Source organism: Polypterus senegalus, chromosome 5 (assembly GCF_016835505.1).
Source record: "Polypterus senegalus isolate Bchr_013 chromosome 5, ASM1683550v1, whole genome shotgun sequence".
Lineage (NCBI taxonomy): Eukaryota > Metazoa > Chordata > Cladistia > Polypteriformes > Polypteridae > Polypterus > Polypterus senegalus.
The window spans coordinates 194,092,259-194,116,053 of record NC_053158.1 but is presented as its reverse complement, the minus strand read 5'-3'; the positions used below and the strand labels follow the sequence as shown (position 1 = coordinate 194,116,053).

Here is a 23,795-nt window from a genome sequence, read left to right as displayed (position 1 = left end):
GCTTGTCTTTTCTTGCAACTTTCTCTTTGTTATCTTGTAAAGCACTTTGAGCTAGATCATTGTATGAAAATGTGCTACATAAATAAATGTTGTTGCACCAACTATTTTGGAATGCAAGTAAAATACATTGCATTTATTACTATAAATATTTGTGATGTGCCATCTGTTGGAATGACAGAGACATGGCACTCAGATGGGTACACAGACACTTGTCCTTTAATTAAGGTGAATAAGCATTTCTGTCCATCTGGCAGTAACTCTCTGTATTCAGCGTTTACGTTTGCAGTGCAGTGCAGCATCTACGCTATGTCTCTGTTACATGCCATTTGGTACAGGATTTGTAAAAGCAGTGCTAATGTTTGTGATGCATCTTCTATTAGATAACAGACAACAGCCGGACAGATACACAGACACTTCTCCTTTAATTATGGTGGAACAGTTACACCAAAAGGAAGTTATCTATTAGTTATAATATTCTCTGCAACAATTAAATAAAGCAGAATTTCACTTGTGTGTATTATTATTATTATTTTTTTTTTACTAAATGTGAGATTAAGTATTTAATAGATTTCTTCGGATGACAACACCCTTAACTTCTAGGGACAAAAATAATGAATCAGATTAATTAGTGAGTAAAACAGCATCATTGAACTTCTCCACCAAACACTCTCCAATGAAATAGTAAATGAAGAAAAATGCAAACATTCAAGGCTAAATAGCTTAGTGTGCATCTGATATAAATGAATATATTTGTCACCAGTAGCCAAAGACTTAACCTGTCTATATTTCTATGCAAAGCTTTGGCTGAAGTCTACATGATTGACAACACAGTCTGAAAAGGGTATGGTCCAGCATCTTTGTAATTTTGGGTTATGCTATCTTTAATATGTTCTCAAAGAGATTGTTTATAGTCACTTGACTAAACTATTAAAAGAAAAAGCAAAATCACAGCATTGAGATAGAGTGTGTCTTCTGAAAGCTCATGTCTATGCTCACACACTCAATGAACACAGAACTTTTGTTAAATTACTGAATAAAACATTCTAGAATAAGTTTATATTAATAGATCAGAAGGCTGCAGCCACAATTACACATAACATGCGCCTACTGCAAAGCTTAATACAAATGTCTTTCTGAAACAAATACAATAGATCAGATGCCTGAGGTACAAATGCTGTGCTGAAAACAATTCATCATTTTGATTTTCACCACCCGTTTACTCCTAATAGTCACTTGGAAATGGTAGGACTATTAGCCCTGTGTCTAATCTCATGGTGGAGTGTTGTCCATGTATAATAACCATTTTATTTTCACAGGACAATCAAGACATGCATTGACAATTCAGTTACATACTAAGAGAGTGACTGGCATCTCTCTGTGTGGCTTAGGTGAAAGCAACTCTGCTTACAATAGCAAATGTGCTTTTACTTTGTATCAGTTAATGCGGTTATGTATCAGCTCAGGGTAATTTTATATTGGACTGAACAATTTATTACATACCTGATGTCTGGGAAGAAGAACACTAACTGACATTGCTACCTAAGAGATTATTGACCCTGAACATGAAGCATATTTGCTGTCTACAACTGGATAACAAGAAAAAAAATCTGATTATTTCATTTTTCTTTATACATGTTCCATAACAATCATGTATACAATACAATTTATTTTTGTATGGCCCAATATCACACAAAGTGCCACAATGGTCCCTAACAGGCCCTGCCTCTTGAAAGCCCCTCAGCCTTGACTCTCTAAGAAGACAAAGAAAAACTCCCAAAAAACCCCTCGTAGGGAAAAAATGGAAGAAAACTTGGGAAAGGCAGTTCAAAAAGAGACCCCTTTCTAGGTAGGGTGGGCGTGCAGTGGGTGTCAAAAAGAAGGGGGTCAATACAATACACAGAACAGATCACAAGTCATCCTCAATACAGTATAAAAATAAAATATTACAAGTACGGAGCAGAATTTAACAGTAGATGATATCACATAATATGATTTGGATTTGTTTATACCGAAATATATAAAAAAGAACAAAAAATATTATATATTAAATAAATAATAACTCCTGATCAGTGGAATAAGAGGGAGGCATTTACCATACACAGTTTGACAAATGTAGGCAAAGGTTATGCTTCATTGTACACTAGCATGACAGTTTTCCTCCTTCCTGTTAAACTAATTAAAACATTACAGACCACCACAGTAAAGAAAAACATGGACTGCATATTTACTCTCACTGTTTAACTGTTTCAGTCGTGTTCATAAATCTCACAAAATTTTCTTGCGACAAATGTGTTGTTTTGAAACTGAAGTTTTTATAACATTACAGAAAAATCTCAACAGCTTTATGACACTTCAGCGAACTTTTAAGCAGGAAATGGCAGAAACTAAACAAAAAATTTCATCTCTCAATGTGCAATTCTGCCACTGTGATAAAGTAATAACTTTCCTGACAGAACATACTTTAGGCTCCTTCGATGGCGTTTCCTCTTTAAGGCCTGGTATTATTTTAAACGTTATTGCTCCTTGTGACTGCGCCTAATAAAAGAGAAAAATGATACAGGAATGAGATTAATTACACAAGACCGATGGCAATTATAGTTTGGTAATGAATTTAATGTTATCTTTAGGGGAAACAAATGGAAAAACTAACCAGCATGTGATGTATAGTGCACTTAATATTAGAAGCAGAAGAATACTTAATTGGGTAAATGTTTTTATTGAAACACAAATTAAAATGTTATCTTACATTAAAAATTGATATTTCTAAAAGAATATATAGGAAACAATGTCAAAATTTTGAAAAATTAACCTTGTATCTTCTGGTTAAAATCGTGCTGGTGGACGAGAAAAAAATAAATGCGATAATAAGCAATTCAGAATGTACAAAATTTGACAACATGTGGTTACCAAAATATGAATTATTTCCTCAGGCTTCTTATCTTCAACAGAAACCCCATTAACTTCTCTCAATTCATCACCAACATGGATAAGACCTGTAAAATAAAGTACAGCAATGGTCTGAACATTTGCTACTAACACTGACTGACAGTCTTCCGAGCAAGAATTTTTTCTAATAATCTTATTTACAGATTTGTACGATACTAAATTAAGTGTTTTTCCTCATCTATCTATCTGTCCATCAGATAGACAGATCGGTGGAAGGCACTATATATCTATCATATAGTGCCTTTCATATCTATTTATCTACCATATAGTGCCTTTCATATCTATCTATCTACCATATAGTGCCATTCATATCTATCTATCTTTCTAGCTATCTACCATATAGTGTCTTTATTATCTATAGGGTGGTCCAGATTTAATTATGCAATTTTCATTATGTTATAACTTATTAAGTGTATTACACAGAAAATCACCCAAAAAATCCCGGATCATCGAGAAGTGTGTGAACTGAAGACATGAAGAATCGTCTTCGCACCGAACTAGAATCGTCCCCGCATAAGTCAAAGTCATCCAGACGATCTGGATCTGCATAATTAGATTTGGACCACCTTGTATCTATCTACCATATACAGCCTTTCACATCTATCTGTCTATCTATTTAATAGTGCCTTTCATATCTATCTATCTATCTATCTATCTATCTACCATATACTGCCTTTCATATCTATCTATCATATAGTGCCTTTCATATCTATCTTTCTACCCATCTATTTATTATTACCATTAAGAATGTTTCAAAACCATTGTGAAAGCACAGTGGTTGTGAAAATCTATCAATAAAACAGATTGCTTACTCTCATATACATGTTGAGATTCCACCGCTGTCTTATTAAATTAAAAAGTCATCTAATTAGCCTATACCATCAATTAAAACTATGATGCGTCTGAAACGTTACCTTCCATAAACAATGATGTCATTCTAGCAGTAAAACATCACAGGCCAGTGTATGCAAAAAACACCACATCATTATTTCTCAAAGAAATGTAAAACAAAAAATGCACTGGAGCAATTTCCCTCGAAATCAATATGCTTCACATATACCAGCCAAACTGTATCTGGATTGACTTTTTAGTTTTTGACATATCAAGTGCATTGTCTCACAACCTGACACACATACCAATATTATTCTCAAAGTGTCAAAGTTGTGTTTCATGGTGCCTAAGTAGTGAGAAGTCAAGTAAAAGAAGTCAACTAAATTTAGTAGCCAATAAAAGGTGTCATTTTGCCTGACTTCTCACTACACTCATCATGGCTAACACGGTACAACACCCTAGCACTATGGTGCCTAAGTATAAACCCATTGAAAGCTCCAAGTTCAGACGCTGACCCTGTCATAATACTCTATATTTCCAGATTTATCGACAGTACATGCACTTATTTATTATTTCCAGAGAGACAAAAATCTACTGGAGTGATGTAAATCAAGCTTCAATAGGCTTCTAAAATATTACAATGCTAATAAGCGTACTATTGCCAAATATCTCCCTGGGGACAAATAAAGTTTGTTCTTTCTGTCAATCCATGTATTAGCTGAATTGAATGATTTGTTTTTTGAATTATTGTGTTCACATACTGTACATACACACATATGAACAGGAATTATTCCTGAAGTGGTCAAAGAGTATGGAGGGTTGCCCAAAACATGTAAACTTGTTGTAAACTCTAAAGTTAAATTTCTCCTCCTACACCTGCAGTATATGGATGAAAAGAAATAAACATAAAATGACTGTACTATATACTCACTGTAGGAGGACGTTCATTATAAAAAGCAGTTGAGAAAGTAAAGGCTGAAAAAAATAATACTAAATATAATGTGACTCACCTTTTGAGAATAAAGATTTACAGTTTTGACTTATTTTAAGATTTTATTCCCTACATTAAATATCAAAATGTTTTTGCGCCAACTTATAAATTCATGCACATACTTTGCTTGCTGAATTCCATATATAAAGAACTATTTTAGATGACACTCTCTGTTCATATTGCTCTCCTTTTTATTTCTATGATTGGAGACGTATACACAGTTTTTTTTGTTTTTGAGTTTGTTGTAATGTTTTGTTTTCAAACAAAACCAAAATAAGAAATACATTCACAATATGATTAAGAGATATGAAGACATTCCCTTATGTCACTATAAAAATCAAAATGCAACATGTTTTAGCAGTAGATACTAGAGGATGTATTTATAAATTAGTATATACACCATCAATGAAATTTAGCTTTTTTAAATATTCTGTGGATTTAGTGAGGATTATAAAAACAAGCTTCACATTACGTTATTGAAAGATTTCAGCTGCATATGGGAAGGGTAAATCTAGCAGAATTAAATTCATGCAAGTTTAGATATTTTGTTCTGGCTTAGTTTTGTACTGTAAAGAGATTTCAGCTATTTTTGGCTGACGGGCATTCTCCTTACAATGCCTGCTGGTCAGGTTTGCTTAGGTGACGGACACTGGAATGAGGCGAGACTTACTTGACGGAAGACAGAAAAAAAGAGAAGAAACTGAAAGAGTATTCACAAGGCTTAATGCAACCCACAACTAAAAGGCTATGCCACGACTGCAGTGGAAGAAATCAGTTGCTGCAGTTCTAACTAGGCAGTGGGAAAGAAACTGTAATAGACATACGAGTGAAAATGATAGGCGAATGTCAATTATGAGTGACATTAGAAACACACTTATTAGTCTGTTGAGCCTTCATCAGGATGAAAAACACATATACCCACATTATATATACAGTAATTACCACTTCTATCAGCAGCTCCTCCTCTCATTATTCTAGCAACAACAATGGCTCCAGTCTGCTCATCTCTCTTTATCGTTGCTCCCTAAAGAAAACAATATGAAGAAAAATGACTTGTACAAAGTTCAATTGCCTTTCATCTTGTAAATGTAGAGAAAATAACACACCAAGCATATAAAAGACAGACAGAGAAGTCAGTTTTAGACTAAACAGCATGCTGGACTCGCTCAGATTCAAGATAATGTTAAGCTACTGTACTCAACTATTAGAAGAAGGTATGGATGGTTTAAAACTCAAATAGTGGGAAGGAAAACAAAAAGGATGGACACCATCAAAGATTAAGCTAAACTGAAGGATGCAGTAATTGATGGTGAAACTGGATCAATTGTTGCCTATCATCAATACTAAAATGTAAAAATTAGACTTTCCTTACAGATAATATTTATGTTACAGTATGAACAGTTTCAATTGGTTAGAGGCACTTTCCGATTTTATTTAAATTATAACAGGTAAATCAAAGTATGCACTTGAGTGCATGTGAATAACAAATGTGGCTATTGCGTTTCATACAACACTCATTGTCTTCCTCATATAAATGGATTTTTAATATTGGCAGTAAACCCTAAAGCAAAGCAAAGCCGACTAAACAATCATAAAATGTATTTCCTCTTCTATAGAATACACTACGGAATTTGTGAATTTTGCTCAAGAAAGTGAAGCCGGGCTTGAAACTTTTGTGTGGAAAACCACACAGATGAAATGTGAAAAATGATCTATGAACTTCTTTTGAAAAATAGTTATTGCTGAATGCCTACACTAAGGTTTAGAATAAAAGACAATGTAAAAGAAAAAAAAAAAAAGTATGAACTGTTAAACTATTTGGAGACATGCAATTAAATCCTTCTGAATTACTGTGCAGAGGTGGCTTTACTAACAAAGGAAGGGAATCAGGAAAAAAACATCCATGTTCAGAGAGTCATGTACATCAGTTTGATTAGCAGCAGCAGCAGTCTCAAATGTTCATTATCTCTGTTGCTGGCATTAGGTTAAAAAAAGAGACAAATAAGAGAGCAGGTGCTTTCTATGTGAACCTTAAAAAAAATCAAAAGAAGATATTCAAAAAGATAGCTCATCAAACAAAAAAAAAAAAGATTAAAACAGCCTCAAAACTCTTTAAAACGCATAAAGCGGGTTCAAATATGTCTGCCTAGATCAACCTCTATAACTCTCATTATTAAATAAGTGATCGATGGAAGAATGTATGGAAAGTAAAGGTTATACAGCTAGACATAGAAAGATAGTTAATAATTTCCCTGCATTCCTCTTTCTCTCTTCATAAATATACAGGGAAATGAACTCAAAAGAGGCCCAATCTGAACAAAACAACATGCAATGCGCTCCTCAGTATATGGAGCTTCCAAGCCGGGATGTCCCTGCGTCGGAATGATGAGATAGGCGCCAGACTGCCGTTGCAATGTTTAACCTCCTTTTGCAAATTCTAAGTGTATACCACCCGTACCCCTTCACTCAGTCCCTCGACTTCTCATCAGGATGGGGGTGTACAGTACTGAGCAGCGCGTCTTCATGGTGCAAACCTATCGGGTCACCACTTCGCTTAAGCGATGTCAAAATCAATTGGATGATCATGAGTTAATGGAAGGTTTCTTCCACCAAGATGGAGCAACATGTCACACATCAGCAAGGAGCATGGCAGAAATTGAGTTGCCATTTGGCAACAGGGTAATTTCAAAGGGGCTTTGGCAACCATGGTCGCCAGATCTGACACCACTAGACACTTTCCTTTGGAGTCTGCTCGAAGGAAAAGTCTATCAGAACAAGCCTCGCACTGTGGAAGATTTGAAGGAAAACATCAAACGTGAATTTGTTCTGAACACGTTCTGTTTTTTCTGTCCACCCTGGCCATCGGACCTTACTCCTTTTCTATGTTAACTAATGTTGTCTTATTTTAATTTCTTATTTTGTCTTTTATTTTTCTTTTCTTCATTATGTAAAGCACTTTGAGCTACTTTTTGTATGAAAATGTGCTATATAAATAAATGTTGTTGTTGTGAAATTGCTAACCCCCCCCCCATTCCAGATGCTTGCTAATAGGTTCAAGAACATGGAGCACCGCGTCGAAATGTGTTTGTCAGAAAATGGAAACCACTTCCAGCATCGCATGTAATGCAATCCATTATACATACATCAAGGTATAGAGTGTATCTTTTGGTTCAGCTTGCTTCATCCTAACGGGAGTGACAACAGAATATTCGGGGCCTTTCAAGTGAATCTCCCTGTATTTAAAACTCTCTAATTTGCTTTCTAACACATTTATGATTGTCTTAAGCCTTTCTATCTAGGGTTTTGTTCAATAGGGATTAGCTCGCTTGTCTGACCTTGCTTGTATTTTTTCCTCTTGCTCATCAGCCTCCAGGTCTCTATAAAAAAAAGGCATCCCACTTTGCACCTCAGTGTCTGCATCAGGTAAATATAGAAGTTCAAAAACAGACAGACAGAATCATTTTGGAAAATTATTTCTAGCTAACCCATACAGTAAAGATCTAATGAAGCCAAGCTATTTATTGTTATTAAACATGGAAGTATGAAATATTTGGTAATGTTATAGTTGTGATGGAAAAAAAAATGTAAACAAAATTGTATAAACAGCAGAAAAACCATATAAAACACTTGTAATTCCTATTTTAATATAGTTAATATGAAAAAGATATTCAGGATAAACTAGTGAGTTGAGCCAATGCTAAAAGAGAAGGGAATTTTCAGTAATTCAGTAAAGAATGTTGTAGCTTAAATTCAAGAATCATTTAGTGAAGGAGAATCTAATATTATGAAAATGTTTACTTTCTTGATGATCTCCATATGTACTCCCTTGCTTCTGACTTATCTGTTTAACACACAAATGCTTCTGAATTATATATATATTTTTTGACATAGCCAAAATTATATCTTATCTGTGGAGAGGATTGGTAAGAGTATTCACTGGAGCCAGGAAAGTTCAGTTTAAACATTTAAGCATAGGGGAGAAAACAGAGCAAATACAACTACAAATACATTCAACAGGTTTTCATAGTTTCCCTTGTCTTATTTTTATGACCCTGTAAGTAAAATGTTACTACATTAAAACAGTCCTGATTTTACTGAAAATATGAATTCCTGGAGTATGAAATTGTGATTTTTAAAGTATGACTAAAATAACGCTAAGATCTACTATACTCAAAAGATTTGTTTATTTGTTAATGTTAATTTGTTAACTGTACTGTATATTAATTAAAATTAAAAAAAAAAAGATCATAAGGTTTGGGACAAATCATTAAAGTGCACATTGCACACTTAGTGTTAAGTAGAAATGACAACACTTTTCCTACATGGCCTCCCAGTTTCAGGGCACCATTATGGACAACCGGTGTCACAGGTGTTTTTTTGATAAGTTAGGTGCATTTCATTGCTTCATAAGATACTTCAGCTTGCTTCTACCGGCTGGAGTCTATAGTTGCCCTTGTTTAACATGAGGACAAGACATGGGCCAACGAAAGTTAAAGAAGCCATTAAGAGGCAGAAAAACAGGAATAAAACCTTTACAGACATTGGTAAGACCCTGGGGATGAGCTAAATCAACTCTGAAATATCAGTAGGAAGAAGAAACAAACAGGGGAGCTCAGTAATCACTAAGGGACTGATAGGCCAAGACCACCTCCACTGCTGATGACAGAAGAGTTGTCAATACAATAAGGAAAACGCTCCAAACGCCCATCTGACAGATCAGAAACAGCTTTCAGGAGGCAGATGTGGACGTGTCAGAGACGATTACCAGCAGAAGACTTCATGAACAGAAACACAGAGGCCACACTGCAAGATGCAGACCACCACAAAAACAGGATGGCCAGATTACGGTTTCTGAAAAAGAACGTAAAAGAGCCAACAGAATTCTGGAGAAAGGTCTTGGGAACAGAACACACAAAGATGAACCTGCATCAGAGAGACCGCAAGAGCAAAGTGTGGAGACAAGAAGGAACTACCCAAGATTCAAAGCAGACCACCTCATCTGTTAAACGTGGTGCTAGGGGTGTTATAGCTTAGGCATATACAGCTGCCACAGGTACTACCACACTTAAATCTTCACTGTTGATGGAACTTGTGGTGGGCTGGCGCCCTGCCCGGGGTTTGTTTCCTGCCTTACGCACTGTGTTGGCTGGGATCGTCTCCAGCAAACCCCCCAAGACCTTGTAGTTGGGATATAGCGGGATGGATACTGGATGTTGAAGATGTTAGAATGCACAGTGAATTCTGAGGTGTACAGAAACATCTAATCTGCTCAAGTTCCAGTAAATGCCTCCAAACTCATTGGATGACTCTTTATCCTACAACAAGATAATCATCCCAAACATACTGATAAACAAATAGAAAATTCTTAAATAGCAAAGTCAGTTAACCAATTTAAAACCAATTCAGCGTGCCTTCCATATGCTGAAAAGAAGTGAAGCAAAATGGAAGCTTTAATTGGCTAACTGAACAGATTACAATATGTAAGCTTTCGAGGCCAATTTTCCAAAGGATGGAGGTTCTTTTTCTCAAGATTGTATGACAGTCAGACAACTGGGACATGACACTTGTAGTTAATAATGAATACAATTGAGGTTCAAATTAATTATCATATGGGCATAGTACAGAGAAATATTTCCTTTCAATTCACCCAAATGCTAGTGACAGTAGTAGCCGATATTACTGACTTTTAAAATAGCTTTTAACATGTGGTCAAAAGAATATTTTTTTTTTGTATCAATAGTTAAAGTTGTCCAGGGTTTGTTTAAAATACTGTGTTGTCTGGAGATGAGCTGCATCTAAACTTCAGCACCCAATGGATCATTCTTCCATTTAAATCCCCAACTCCAGTTCTGGGGGGCCCCAGTGGCTACAGGTTTTCATTCTAACCCTTTTCTTAATTAGTGACTTGTTTGTGCTGCTAATTAACTTCTTTTGAATACATTTTAATTTACTTGTTTTTTATGATTTGTTCCCCTGAGTTTCTTTATCATTCTTCTAAATTGCTTCATTGCTTTCCTTAAATGGCACCCAAACAGAAATGAAATGTGAAGTGAGTGAGACAACAGAAGACCAACTACGTCAGGGCCTCCAACTCCAACCAATTTCAGCCCTACCAGTTTTTTAATTAGGTGCTGATTCTTGTTGCTAATTAAACCCGTTCTTTGATTACTTGGTTTGTTTCAGCTCTCATTGTGCAATAGCAGACATTTCCCAAAATTGTTGATTTTCTCTTTTCTGAGAGCATTGCTAAAATTTGGAACCTGAGCAGATCAATATCCCTGAGACCTTCATCTCTCTTTATTTTCAGATATTGTACGATCGACAATGTTGGTTATGTTTTGCTGGTTATGTTTTGGTTCATTTTGTATCTCGATATTGTTTGGCGGGCGGCACGGTGGCGCAGTGGTAGCGCTGCTGCTTCGCAGTTAGGAGACCTGGGTTCGCTTTCTGGGTCCTCCTTGCGTGGAGTTTGCATGTTCTCCCCGTGTCTGCGTGGGTTTCCTCCGGGCACTCCGGTTTCCTCCCACAATCCAAAGACATGCAGGTTAGGTGGATTGGCGATTCTAAATTGGCCCTAGTATGTGCTTGGTGTGTGGGTGTGTTTGTGTGTGTCCTGCGGTGGGTTGGCACCCTGCCCAGGATTGGTTCCTGCCTTGCACCCTGTGTTGGCTGGGATTGGCTCCAGCAGACCCCCTGTGACCCTGTATTTGGGTTCAGCGGGTTAGAAAATGGATGGATGGATATTGTTTGGCTTCTTATTAAGGAAAAAGAAACAATTAATGGGTCTGAGTCTTCAAGAGCAAGTCAATTAAAATTAATTCAAAAGAAGTTAATTAAGAGCAGAAACAGGTAACTAATTAAAAAAAAAGCATTAGAATGAAAACCTGTAGCCATTGGTGCCCTCTAGGACCGGAGTTGGGGAACTGCCTGCTTTAGAGTATTCCTGTTTTTCTCCCATATGCTACAGTTTGTCTTGCAACTGCAAATTGGTCCAGAATAAATGAGTGTAGATTTGAGCACCAGTGGACTAATGCCCAGTCTGGGCTGGGGTCCTGCTTGGCCTTCTATGCAGCCAGGGTAGCCAGGGAGTTGGGGACCCCTGGCCTAATACAATACAATGCACACATTAAACTAAATTTGCAGCTGTGTGTGTAGTTCTAATCTCTGCAACTACAGGGAGGATATAGATGCATTAGATAAAGTCTAGATAATACATATCATATTCATTCCAAGGCATAAGACCATTTATCAGTGTACACCAAAGGAGGTACACATTAACAAGAACATTTTTCAAAAAGACCTTATGGTTTATTAATTATTCTAATGTGGAGGTCAAAAAAGCTTCTACAAGAATATATCATACTTTAAAACAATTATCAAAAACTAAGCCGCCAAAAGCACACTGCAAAACTAAATCTTTACGAAATCATTTTAGTATAGTTTATCAGTCGATGAGGAAAATTAGTGAATTATCCTCTGATGTCTAAAATTACTTTCTCTTTTAAGATTAATTAACTAGAAAGTAGCTTAGTGCACTTCTTGGGGGGGCAGGTACGTGGAAAGTGTAGTTTTTTTAACATGCCCCCCTTACTGCGTTGCTATGTAATAACAACAACTGTTTCATGGTCTTTACTATACTGTATTTCACTGGCTATACCACTAAAACAATTATCAAAGGTGACTTTAATTGTATTAAAATGTACCAGACATGACAGAGAAAATGTTTTAGAACATTGATCTTTAAAGGAAAATTGCATGCCACGTTTCTAATATTTCCTGGACAATTTAGGGTACTTGTTTCCTCAATTATAGGATTATAAAGAACTATTCAAACGCTGTATTTATTTTAATATGAAACATAACTTGTACTACTTGAGATAACCTAAAAGGAATCTAAAAGGGATGTACGGGGCCTTTCTTTAAAAAAAATCAAATGCTTTCTTACTATTAATTCAACATTGAAAGTTTTTCATTTATTTTTTTTTCTTCCTACCTTTTTTACTTTATACTCGAGTAAAACAATCTACCAATAAACAAAAATAAACCCTGAATGACAAACATAAGCTTCTCGTGCATTGTTATTTAGGTTTTCTTAAAAATATTCAGTAATTACTGCCAAAAAATTATGCCTAAAGAGAGAAAGTGAAAAGAGGGTCAAATCCAAGAAATAAGGAGACAACCCATTATACTGCACTATCATGGTTTACTCAGCGTGTGATTTAACTGAAGAGTGCATACAACATTAAAAGCTAAGCACATAAACTAAACAAAACTAAAAATAAATTCTGGCACACACAGTATAATGGCCAATTGAACATACAGTATACAGTACAGGGTTGGGCAAAAGTAGGTTTACAGTTGTTCATACAGAAAAAGACATGCAAGTCATGATTATTACAATAGCTTTATTACGTCAAAAGAATGTCACAATGGCACAGTGCACTTAGGTACAATCTCAAAAGTGCTCAAATTGCCGAGCCTTATGTACTCACAACTATAAACCTACTTAAGCCCACCTCTGTATAACCACTGGCAACTGTTAAATAACAAACCTTTTACCCATTTATTCACAAGGTTTATAACTAATACATGTACATGAAATATGTTCTGATCACATATTGGTATTAAACCAATTATATAAACAAAATGTGAATAAAACTAATGCTAAGGTTAGTACACAGGCTAAAAAAGCAAGATACAATATGGGTTTGAGTGCTAGTTTAAATATACCTTACTGGTCTAAACATCAAGGTTTCTGAGTTACATCCAGATTTTGACCAACAGTGTGAAAAAGCTTGAACTTCAAGCCAGGACATCACAGCTGCCTTGACATCTTTGTTACTTGAAAACCACTATCCACGGAGAGATTTCTTCAAAACTCCAGGACAGGACTGTGAGATGGATGGTTCAGCTGCTGGAACCCACACTCGGAACCGGTGCATTGTCTTAAAGAAGCTGCATGCTTGCTGTGAGTTTTCCTCATCTTTCTCCTTGATTGACTCCCACAAAGCGATTATTGTGTTGGCATAACTCTCCCCAGTTGTGGTTGTCTTGTGTGGCATGAATTCCAAAAGCAATAGTCCTTCAATAACCCAAAAGACAGTTGCTATGACTTTGCCTGCTGATTTTTCTGTCTTGAACTTTTCTAGGGTGGGAGATGACTTGTGCTTCCACTGCATTGACTCCACTTTGGACTCAGGATCTCTGTGTTAGACCCAAGTCTCATCGCTAATCCCCAAACAATGAAAAAAAATCACTTGGTATTCATGGAGCATCTCCAAGTTCTCCTGACAGCACTGGAGCCTCGTGGACTTCTGACGTGGCATCCGCATTCTTGGGATCCATCTTTTCATGAATTATTTTCCAAACTGTACATGCCGAGATGCCCATTTTGTCAGCTATTTAAGAAACCTTAATTTGACTCTCTGACAAAATTAAATCATCGGCTTTCTTGCACATTTTTGTGGAAGTTGCTTCCACAGGTCATCCAGTGTGAGGGTCATCTTACTACTTAAACTGCTTGCTCGAAACTTTTAGTTTGTAGGATGATGGGGCAGACTCACCATAAACTGCAATCATGCATTCGTGGATCTCCTTTGGCTTTTTATCTTCTTTTGTGAGAAATTTTATCACTGAACCTTGCTCCTAATTTAGCATGTGCTTACTTGATTCGCGCAAGGACTCTCCTGATATCCTGCCTCTTGGAATGTTAGACTCGCACTGAGTCACAACTGTGTAGGAGTAATAGTAGTAGTAGTAGTAGTTTATTTATATAGCGCCCTTCACAGACAAAAGGTCACAGAGCGCTGAACAGCAAATACAGAACAAATACAAACAGTTGAAACAAAAACATAAACAAAACCAATAAAAACAATAAATAAACAAACTGGAACTATTCAGCACTGATTAAAAGCTTGCTTAAAAAGAAATGTTTTTAGTTGTTTTTTAAAAGAATCAACAGATTCGACTCCGTGCAGACCACAAGGCAGGCTATTCCATAGTTTTGGTGGCACAGACTAAAAGGCACGATCCCCACAGGTTTTTAGCCGAGTGCGTGGGTCAACGAGAAGACCCTGTTGCCCAGATATTAGAGTCCGGCAAGCTGTATGGCGTTGGAGCAGGCTGGTTAGGTACTCAGGAGCTTGTCCATGCAAAGCTGTGAAAGTAAGTACCAAAACTTTAAAATGAGTAACCTTGAGACATGTCACAGCAGCCCAGACTTGTTTCAAAACACTTGCTACTTTCTTTCATACTCGGGTAGATAAATTATTGCACACCGCTTGTAACTGGGTGAAGTGTGAAAGAACTACTGACAGTAAGGTAGTGGACTGTCATCCTGGGTGCAAGTACACTGCAACTGTGTACTGTATATCTCCAAATGTTCTTTTGTATATAAGTTGATAAATATTTTGTATGTCTTTATTTGTAAGTCAGACAAAGCAAATGTCATATTCGTGTTTCATTAGGCTTGGTGTACTTTCATGTCTGACAAACGACACCGAATCTTTACGACTGACTCAGGATGTGAAATTTACGGCAGGATTGAGGAGTGATGCCTCAGGTTTGACAAGGGGATTCTGTGCAGGACATTCTGGGAGACATTCCCCCACAGGAAGCTGGCAAGCTTCAGCTAAACAAATGGCATCCACTACTTGAGGGCAGGCGTGAAAAGGCAGTGTGTGTACCCATTGGTCTGAAGTATGGCTATTTGAGATTGGTTATGAATCAGAGGACATTTTGTACCACAACAACCTACTGGCCTAAGGATATTATCAATAATACATTATTAACATGTATAGCTTAACTACTGCCTGTCTTTTTACTTTATGTAACCGACATAGGTTATAGATGTAGAACGGAAGGTGGGGAGAAGTACTAAAGTACAGTACTTTACAAACAGTAGTAAGTTTATACAATCTGAGGTATTCTGATAAAGTCTACACAAAAAAAGAGTACAAAAGAGTCAAACAGGACTCTACCAAGACAAAACAATGAAAAATAAAGTAGTGACAAGAGAAATAAACATCATACTGTGGGCACACATTGTAAAGGATCTGTGCATTTGAAAAGATGTTTGTTTTAAGATGATGTGTCCCCAAAAATCCTTCACAATAAAACAAATATACCTTCTTCTCTACTTTTTATGCCCAGGCACCTAACCTCACTTGTGCCATGATTCTGCTTTACCACAATTATTTTAGCAAACTGTACTACACCATGTTACTGGTAGTATATACTGTAGACATGCTGCACCATTAACTACAGTAGCATCTTTTATTGCATTGATTTTCCTTTAAATTCAGGATTCTGCTGACATTCTCTGCTTCATCTGCAACAGTCCTGTCAGGTTGCCTGATGTCAGACTATCTTCACGGTGGAGAGGTTAATATGAATAAATGGCTGAAATCTGGGGGTTTGATTTCCAGATCAAGCAACACTGGATTTGAATTTTGGAATTTTCACATAATAAATATGGTAGCTGTAACATGAAACTGTGCTAACAAGGAAACGTTTCATTTTGATTGTATCAATGCACTACTTATGGCTTGACAAAAAATGATTTGATATGCTGCTTAATGTGCAATTTGCTCTTCTATTGATAGGACTAAATAGGTCACTTTTACCATTCTGAAAATGTAAAAAATTACCATAAATACTCGCATATAAGTCAGTGTCTTGAAACCCGAAATATCGATCATAAAATCAGACCCTGACTTATACACTTGTTCAAAAATGCAACTTAATTTTTTTTTTTTTTTTTTTACATCTTCTTGCCTCCTCCAATCTTGCATCAGTTTCTCAGACACATCTAACTTTGTTGCAGCAGCACAGTTAGCGATTTCTTTTGCTACTTCATCCATCCATTATCAAACCCGCTATATCCTAACTACAGGGTCTGCTAGAGCCAATCCCAGCAAGCACAGGGCACAAGGCAGGAACAAATCCCGGGCGCCAACGCACCGCAGGGCACACACACACATCAAGCACACACTACGGACAATTTAGGATCGCCAACGCTACTTCAATGACTTTTAATTTAAAACCTGCTTCATATTTTCTTCTGATCGAATGCTGTTACGATAAAGGAGTATGAGGGAGTGAGGTACAAAAAACACAAAACAGTGCAAACATCACTTCGGAATAGTTTGAGTATTACCGTGAGGTCACGTAGGCACAATACATAGAAAAAAAAATAAAGCAGTGTTCTCCATGGTTACTCTCTCAGGTGGGCGTTAGCATATCATAATCTCTTGGAACAACAGTGTGAGTTTTCCGCATTCAACTTATATGACCGACATTATATGGTAAAATCAAGCTGCAACTGAAGGAAAACCTAAATGCGAGTATATACGGTAATTTATATATTTCGCCAAATTACCCCATTTGTTTAAAAAGTGCTCCAGGATTTTAGTCAGTCAGGGCAAAAATGCTAATTAAAAAATTTCCTACCCTGTCAAAATGTTTCTCATATAGCATTATGAAGATTAAAACGTTGTCAAGGTTTGTAGTTATAGCATTACACGTCCATCTATAAAATATGTAACTTTATCAGTTTAGCAAATGAGAACACTGATGTCTGGTATTTTATAAATACTCCTTCTACTTACTTTAAACTCCTTGCTTATTATCTTAAAGCTTTTCAAATCATAACAGACAGTATTGAGTTCCTACACACAGTAGTTTAATTTTAGTCTTTTGCAATTGTAACGAAAACAGCACATTTTTTAAATGGAACTGCACTAGTATGTTTTTTTCATTTTTGCTAGACACATATGTTTAGCCCTTTCAGATGTAATTATTCCATTGTCTCGACATGTAAGCTAATATATTATTGAGATTTAATTTCAAGCCCAAGAAAAAAAAAAAAACATGTCAGTTTGGGAAAAGATCATGGGGATTTAACTATATCATTTAAAAAATGAAGTCATAGACTAAAGAATGAGAGTAATTAATCAGTGCTACTGAATGCAATCCGTTAAACAAAATGCAATTAAGTTAATAGATTAATCATTATGAGAGAAAGACCTCTGAGATCACTGTAAATGGAATGAAAGTCCCCACAGACCTTATGGCAAAGGAATTCACTCCGCTCCCCAATCCACTAACCTGGGCACATACTGTGGGATGGGAGTGTTTTTTTGGGTAGTGGGGGTAAGGGGTGGGTGAATGAAAAATCTGCCCAGAAAGTGTTTAATTACTTTACCACTGACTTCCCTTTCAAGGATTTGAAATAGAACGCTGAATTTATTAAACAAACATGAGGTAAATAGTCTTGTAATTTATGTTTCAGAAACATTTGCCAAAAAGTGACATATTCAAGAATAAGTCAGAAATCCAAATAACATAAAGAAACCTAGATAAGTTATTACTAGTGGTTCTTTGTTCTTGACTAATCGGATGATCTTCACTGAATCTTCATCATCATCAATGTCATCTGGCAGCGGAGGCAGTTCAGGATTGTAACTCTTCTGGGCTACTGTGTCATGGACAGAAAGTAAGCTCTGCAAACATGGAAAAAAATATCTGCATAAGCGCAAAAACAATTTACTGGAAGTAACAAATTTCAGAAAAGGAAAGTCTCACATGCTTCGTAAATAACATTTTTAACTATAATGCTGTAGTTTGAGTATTATTTTTCTCTTATTTGCATATAACTTCCAGATGTGGCTATGAGAACAGCATTCATTTTTTTGTCATACAATGAGTTTTCAAAAGTAGCAAACACCATCTTTACTCATTTAGAAAACAGTAATTTAAAGTCTTTAAAAGCTTTTTCTTAAAAAAAAAAGTATACAGTAGCATCTTCTGTATCTGATTTTTTTTTTAAAAGAATGAATGCCTTACTTCAGTTGAAAAGATATTTTTATAATGACAGCAGACATTCTTGAATTTCCAATAACAACTGAGATTAAAAGGCAACACTCCACCTTCTTGTTGCTCCACAGCAGGACAGAGCTGCTGAAAAAACACGGCTCATCTGAAAGACCCCTGGTGATGTACCAATGTTTTTCGACATGCTCACTTCAATATATGATACAATTAGACCTCACAGAAATGCCAATCAACCATCGCATCTTTCAACAGTCGGGTCCCAAGACTAATGTCAGAACAGTTCACTAACATGTTAAAAAAAAAAAAAAAAAGACCTATGTTCACAACAGGGCTCTGTCTGGCTAAACCCTTCCTTTTATTTTTCTTTTTTATATTATTAACCTCCCACTTCCATGGTTCGCGAGTTTCACAAAAAATCCAACTATTGTCCAGAAATCATTTGATTCAAAAGTCAGTAAGAAAGAAAACTGAAATGAGAACTAAAAATAACTTAACTTTGTTTTTAATCATTAAAAGAAAAGCATTCAGCTTTCAGACAGTAGGCTTACAATTTTTTATATCAAAACCTCATAATATCTCTCTGATGTCCAAGCCAGAATATTCTGTGTACATTTGGGGGGTTTAGTGCTTTTTTATTGTATTTTTTTTTTTTTGAAGCTTCTGTAAAATTTTATTTTCCCTTTGGGGGGACCAATAAAGCATAATCTAACTCTCTATCTATCCATCCATCAAGCATGTTTACGTGTGCCTCAACAAGACGGTTATACACAGAAACCTGGTTTCTAAAATGTCATGTAAACCCTAATTCCAGGTGGGAGAAACTATTGGCCTCTGAGAGATCTGATTAACAAAGGTAGTCCGTCTCTCTCCATAACCCCGCCATTATGTTGTCATGTAAACCTTTAACCGGGGTTACTGTTAAGGAATTTGCACTCTGTGCATGTCTGTTGCAATCCTTTAGCTTGTGCATGTGTTAGCTTTGCAAACAACTTCCGCAGCAACGTTCAGAAAACAGTGGAAGCATCCAGAAAGATAATTTCCCGAGACAAAATGTTCAGTCGACTGAATTGTTTATTCTCTTGGCTGAAATATTCTGTCTTAATATTTCAGAAACTACAAAATTAATGTTAATGTAGTGATAAACTCAGCAACACAATCTCAGGAGCTGTAGGGTAACACGTTAAAAGTAATTTTCGTTATGTAGTTGATTACTTCTTAAAGAAAGGAATAACCTAGCACAATGCTTATTGTATTTAAGTAAAAACACCTGTATTATTATCGTTGCCAGTAACGGCGCACTGCACGGAATCCACTTGACTTGAGCATTCATAGTTTTCATCCTCTTTCTCTGTACGTTTATCACTAGAATTACCAGAGCCTACGAAAAAACTCTTAGATCCGTCCCACCTTAAATCGCTTCTTAAAACCGTTCTCACCTCTCCGCCAGCGTCTTTTGTTAATCTAAATGTGCTGATAAAGAAAAGTTGCAAGTAGCCGGCTATTCCATCCCCCCACCAACTTAGAATGTACACAAACTTCTCCCAGCTCATGCCTTGATTGATTATCTGGGAGTGAAGTGGATTTTTAGAGTGGAAATAATAGATCATTATTTGGAATACACGCAATTTCATGTGTGTTCCGTTTCTACAGTAATCCGTGTAAACACATTTTTAAAACAGAAATGTTTTTCATATTGTAGTAGTAAATGACAAAATGTAGGCATAAACTATATAATGTATGAAGCCTGACGTCCAAATATCAAATTAACAGTTTCACAAAAGGTACAAATATAACAGAACAAGTATGCTTTTATTCAAAAATATAACTGCAGAAAAAAAGCCGCCTTAGCATGCCACATTGACACATACTTATCACAACCGCCATGGTAGCGTAATGGTATCAGCTGCTGACTAGTAATCAAAAAGTAATGAGTTCGATCCCGCACGATTCTCTCTTGAGGAGTAAACTGCTCTTATTCTTACTATTTTAAAATAAAAACATACATTTGATTTCAGTGTGTAACAGCCAGTGTAATTTATGATACTTGTAAAGGTTAGTTTTTTTTTTTTTTATTCACTTTTCATTCTCTCAGTCGTGTTCAGGATCCTTCCCTACACACCATCTGAGAATGCTGTTTTCACATAAAGATGCGCTATAGCTCTGCAGCGTACTTGTGACTGCATTCGCGCACCAATGCTTGCGAACTGAAGTGCCTGCGTGCACTTTTCGTGGCATTACACGTTTATTTTTAAAGAATGCCTGTGTCGCTTAAACACAGGAACATATGTTGGTGTACAAGTATACCAAAACAAGTGCACTTTTATTCTAGACCATAAGTGAAGAAAAAATAAAGCAAGTTACAGTAGGCGGTTGATACGACAGCTTGCGTGGTGCAATGCTAAGAACTGCTGATTTCCGATCCGTGCTATATAAAATCATCACATTCAAATATTAACAATTCCCACACCCCCTTCCTACATTTACGACATGTGTACTTGTTGCAGTGTACACATCTCTCTGTGCTATGGTTCCAATTACACTGAATGAGCACCTGACACTGTACTTTCTTCTCTATATAAACAACATTCGAGCTATAGCACGTCTCCAAATAAATCACATTTGAGCTATAGCATGTCTTTATGTGAAAACAGCAGTGTCAGATGGGGAGGTGGGTGGGATCGTGAACGCGAATGAGAGAATGGAACTGAATTAAAAAAAAAAAGCTAACCTTTACAATTATCAAGCATTTACACTGGCTCTTACAGACTGACTGAAATCAAATGTATGTTTTTATTCTAAAATAGTACAGTACATGCAATATTATTTGAAAACGAACAACGTCAGATCGGGTTTGAATACACGCTGACGCTGTTACAGAAGGAGTCAGCTTATTCAGTGCAGCAGTTTTAACGCACAATACATGCAATATTATTTGAAAACGAACAGCGTCAGATTGGGCGCATATTCAAACCCAATCTGACGCTGTTCGTTTTCAAATAATATTGCATCAATGTGATGATGTTTTTACATATATTGTCTCTTTCATTTATCTTGCGGTTTGTAATCAGTGACCGCATGTTTTTTTCCCCCGATCTTGCCAGTTCGCACATGTTGCTGTATGGTGCCGTTTCTTTTGTACTCCAGGACATGCAGAGGACAGAATAGTACAGAGCAGTAAGTTCAGCGCTATATTCAATCAGACAGACAGACAGGCAGGAAAGGCACTAGATATATAAATAAACAGGGAAGGCACTGTATAATAGATATGTAAAAAACAGCTAAGGTGATAGATACAGTGGTGTGAAAAACTATTTGCCCCCTTCCTGATTTCTTATTCTTTTGCATGTTTGTCACACAAAATGTTTCTGATCATCAAACACATTTAAACATTAGTCACATATAACACAAGTAAACACAAAATGCAGTTTTTAAATGATGTTTTTTATTATTTAGGGAGAAAAAAAATTCAAACCTACATGGCCCTGTGTGAAAAAGTAATTGCCCCCTTGTTAAAAAATAACCTAACTGTGGTGTATCACACCTGAGTTCAATTTCCATAGCCACCCCCAGGCCTGAATACTACCACACCTGTTTCAATCAAGAAATTCCTTAAATAGGAGGTGCCTGACACAGAGAAGTAGACCAAAAGCACCTCAAAAGCTAGACATCATGTCAAGATCCAAAGAAATTCAGGAACAAATGAGAACAGAAGTAATTGAGATCTATCAGTCTGGTTAAGGTTATAAAGCCATTTCTAAAGCTTTGGGACTCCAGCGAACCACAGTGAGAGCCATTATCCACAAATGGCAAAAACATGGAACAGTGGTGAACCTTCCCAGGAGTGGCCAGCTGACCAAAATTACCCCAAGAGCGCAGAGATGACTCATCCGAGAGGTCACAAAAGACCCCAGGACAACATCTAAAGAACTGCAGGCCTCACTTGCCTCAATTAAGGTCAGTGTTCACGACTCCACCATAAGAAAGAGACTGGGCAAAAACGGCCTGCATGGCAGATTTCCTTGACGCAAACCACTGTTAAGCAAAAAGAACATTAGGGCTCGTCTCAATTTTGCTAAGAAACATCTCAATGATTGCCAAGACTTTTGGGAAAATACCTTGTGGACTGATGAGACAAAAGTTGAACTTTTGGAAAGCAAATGTCCCGTTACATCTGGCGTAAAAGGAACACAGCATTTCAGAAAAAGAACATCATACCAACAGTAAAATATGGTGGTGGTAGTGTGATGGTCTGGGGTTGTTTTGCTGCTTCAGGACCTGGAAGGCTTGCTGTGGAACCATAAATTCTACTGTCTACCAAAAAATCCTGAAGGAGAATGTCCGGCCATCTGTTCGTCAACTCAAGCTGAAGCGATCTTGGGTGCTGCAACAGGATAATGACCCAAAACACACCAGCAAATCCACATCTGAATGGCTGAAGAAAAACAAAATGAAGACTTTGGAGTGGCCTAGTCAAAGTCCTGACCTGAATCCAATTGAGATGCTATGGCATGAACAAAAAGGCGGTTCATGCTAGAAAACCCTCCAATAAAGCTGAATTACAACAATTCTGCAAAGATGAGTGGGCCAAAATTCCTCCAGAGCTGTAAAAGACTCATTGCAAGTTATCATAAGCGCTTGATTGCAGTTATTGCTGCTAAGGGTGGCCCAACCAATTATTAGGTTCAGGGGCAATTACTTTTCACACAGGGCCATGTAGGTTTGGATTTTTTTCTCCTAAATAATAAAACCATCATTTTAAAACTGCATTTTGTGTTTACTTGTGTTATATTTGACTAATGGTTAAATGTGTTTGATGATCAGAAACATTTTGTGTGACAAACATGCAAAAGAATAAAAAATCAGGAAGGGGGCAAATAGTTTTTCACACCACTGTGTGTGTTTATATATATATATATATATATATATATATATATATATATATATATATATAGGTAGGAAGGAAAGGCACTATATGATAGGCAGACAGGGAAGCTCCTATATAATAATAAAATTATTGTTATTACTATATAAATAGACAGGGAGTTCAGGCAGGCAGAACGGCGAAGGTTATAAAAAATAAATAACTTTTCACCACAGCGGGGAATTGAACTTGGATATCTTGAAGTACAGCAAGTCTGCTGCGCTCTAAGTGACGAAATCTTACCAGTACGCCATGGAAGCTGTTGTAGAAGTC

The 23,795-nt window shown here is 36.6% G+C and overlaps 1 protein-coding gene across 5 annotated transcripts in view; it reads right to left on the bottom strand.

Moving 5' to 3' along the window:
* mpp7a (membrane protein, palmitoylated 7a (MAGUK p55 subfamily member 7)) overlaps positions 1-23,795 on the bottom strand; it is a 371,884-nt gene that overhangs the window by 94,066 nt on the left and 254,023 nt on the right. For all 5 annotated transcript variants that reach the window (XM_039753886.1, XM_039753882.1, XM_039753883.1 and 2 more), the window contains exons 6-9: positions 18,139-18,270; positions 5,711-5,792; positions 2,908-2,993; positions 2,461-2,535 (exon numbers count right to left, since the gene is read on the bottom strand). In XM_039753886.1, the coding sequence (XP_039609820.1) occupies positions 2,461-2,535; positions 2,908-2,993; positions 5,711-5,792; positions 18,139-18,270 (375 nt within the window). The remainder of the gene's footprint in view (positions 1-2,460; positions 2,536-2,907; positions 2,994-5,710; positions 5,793-18,138; positions 18,271-23,795) is intronic.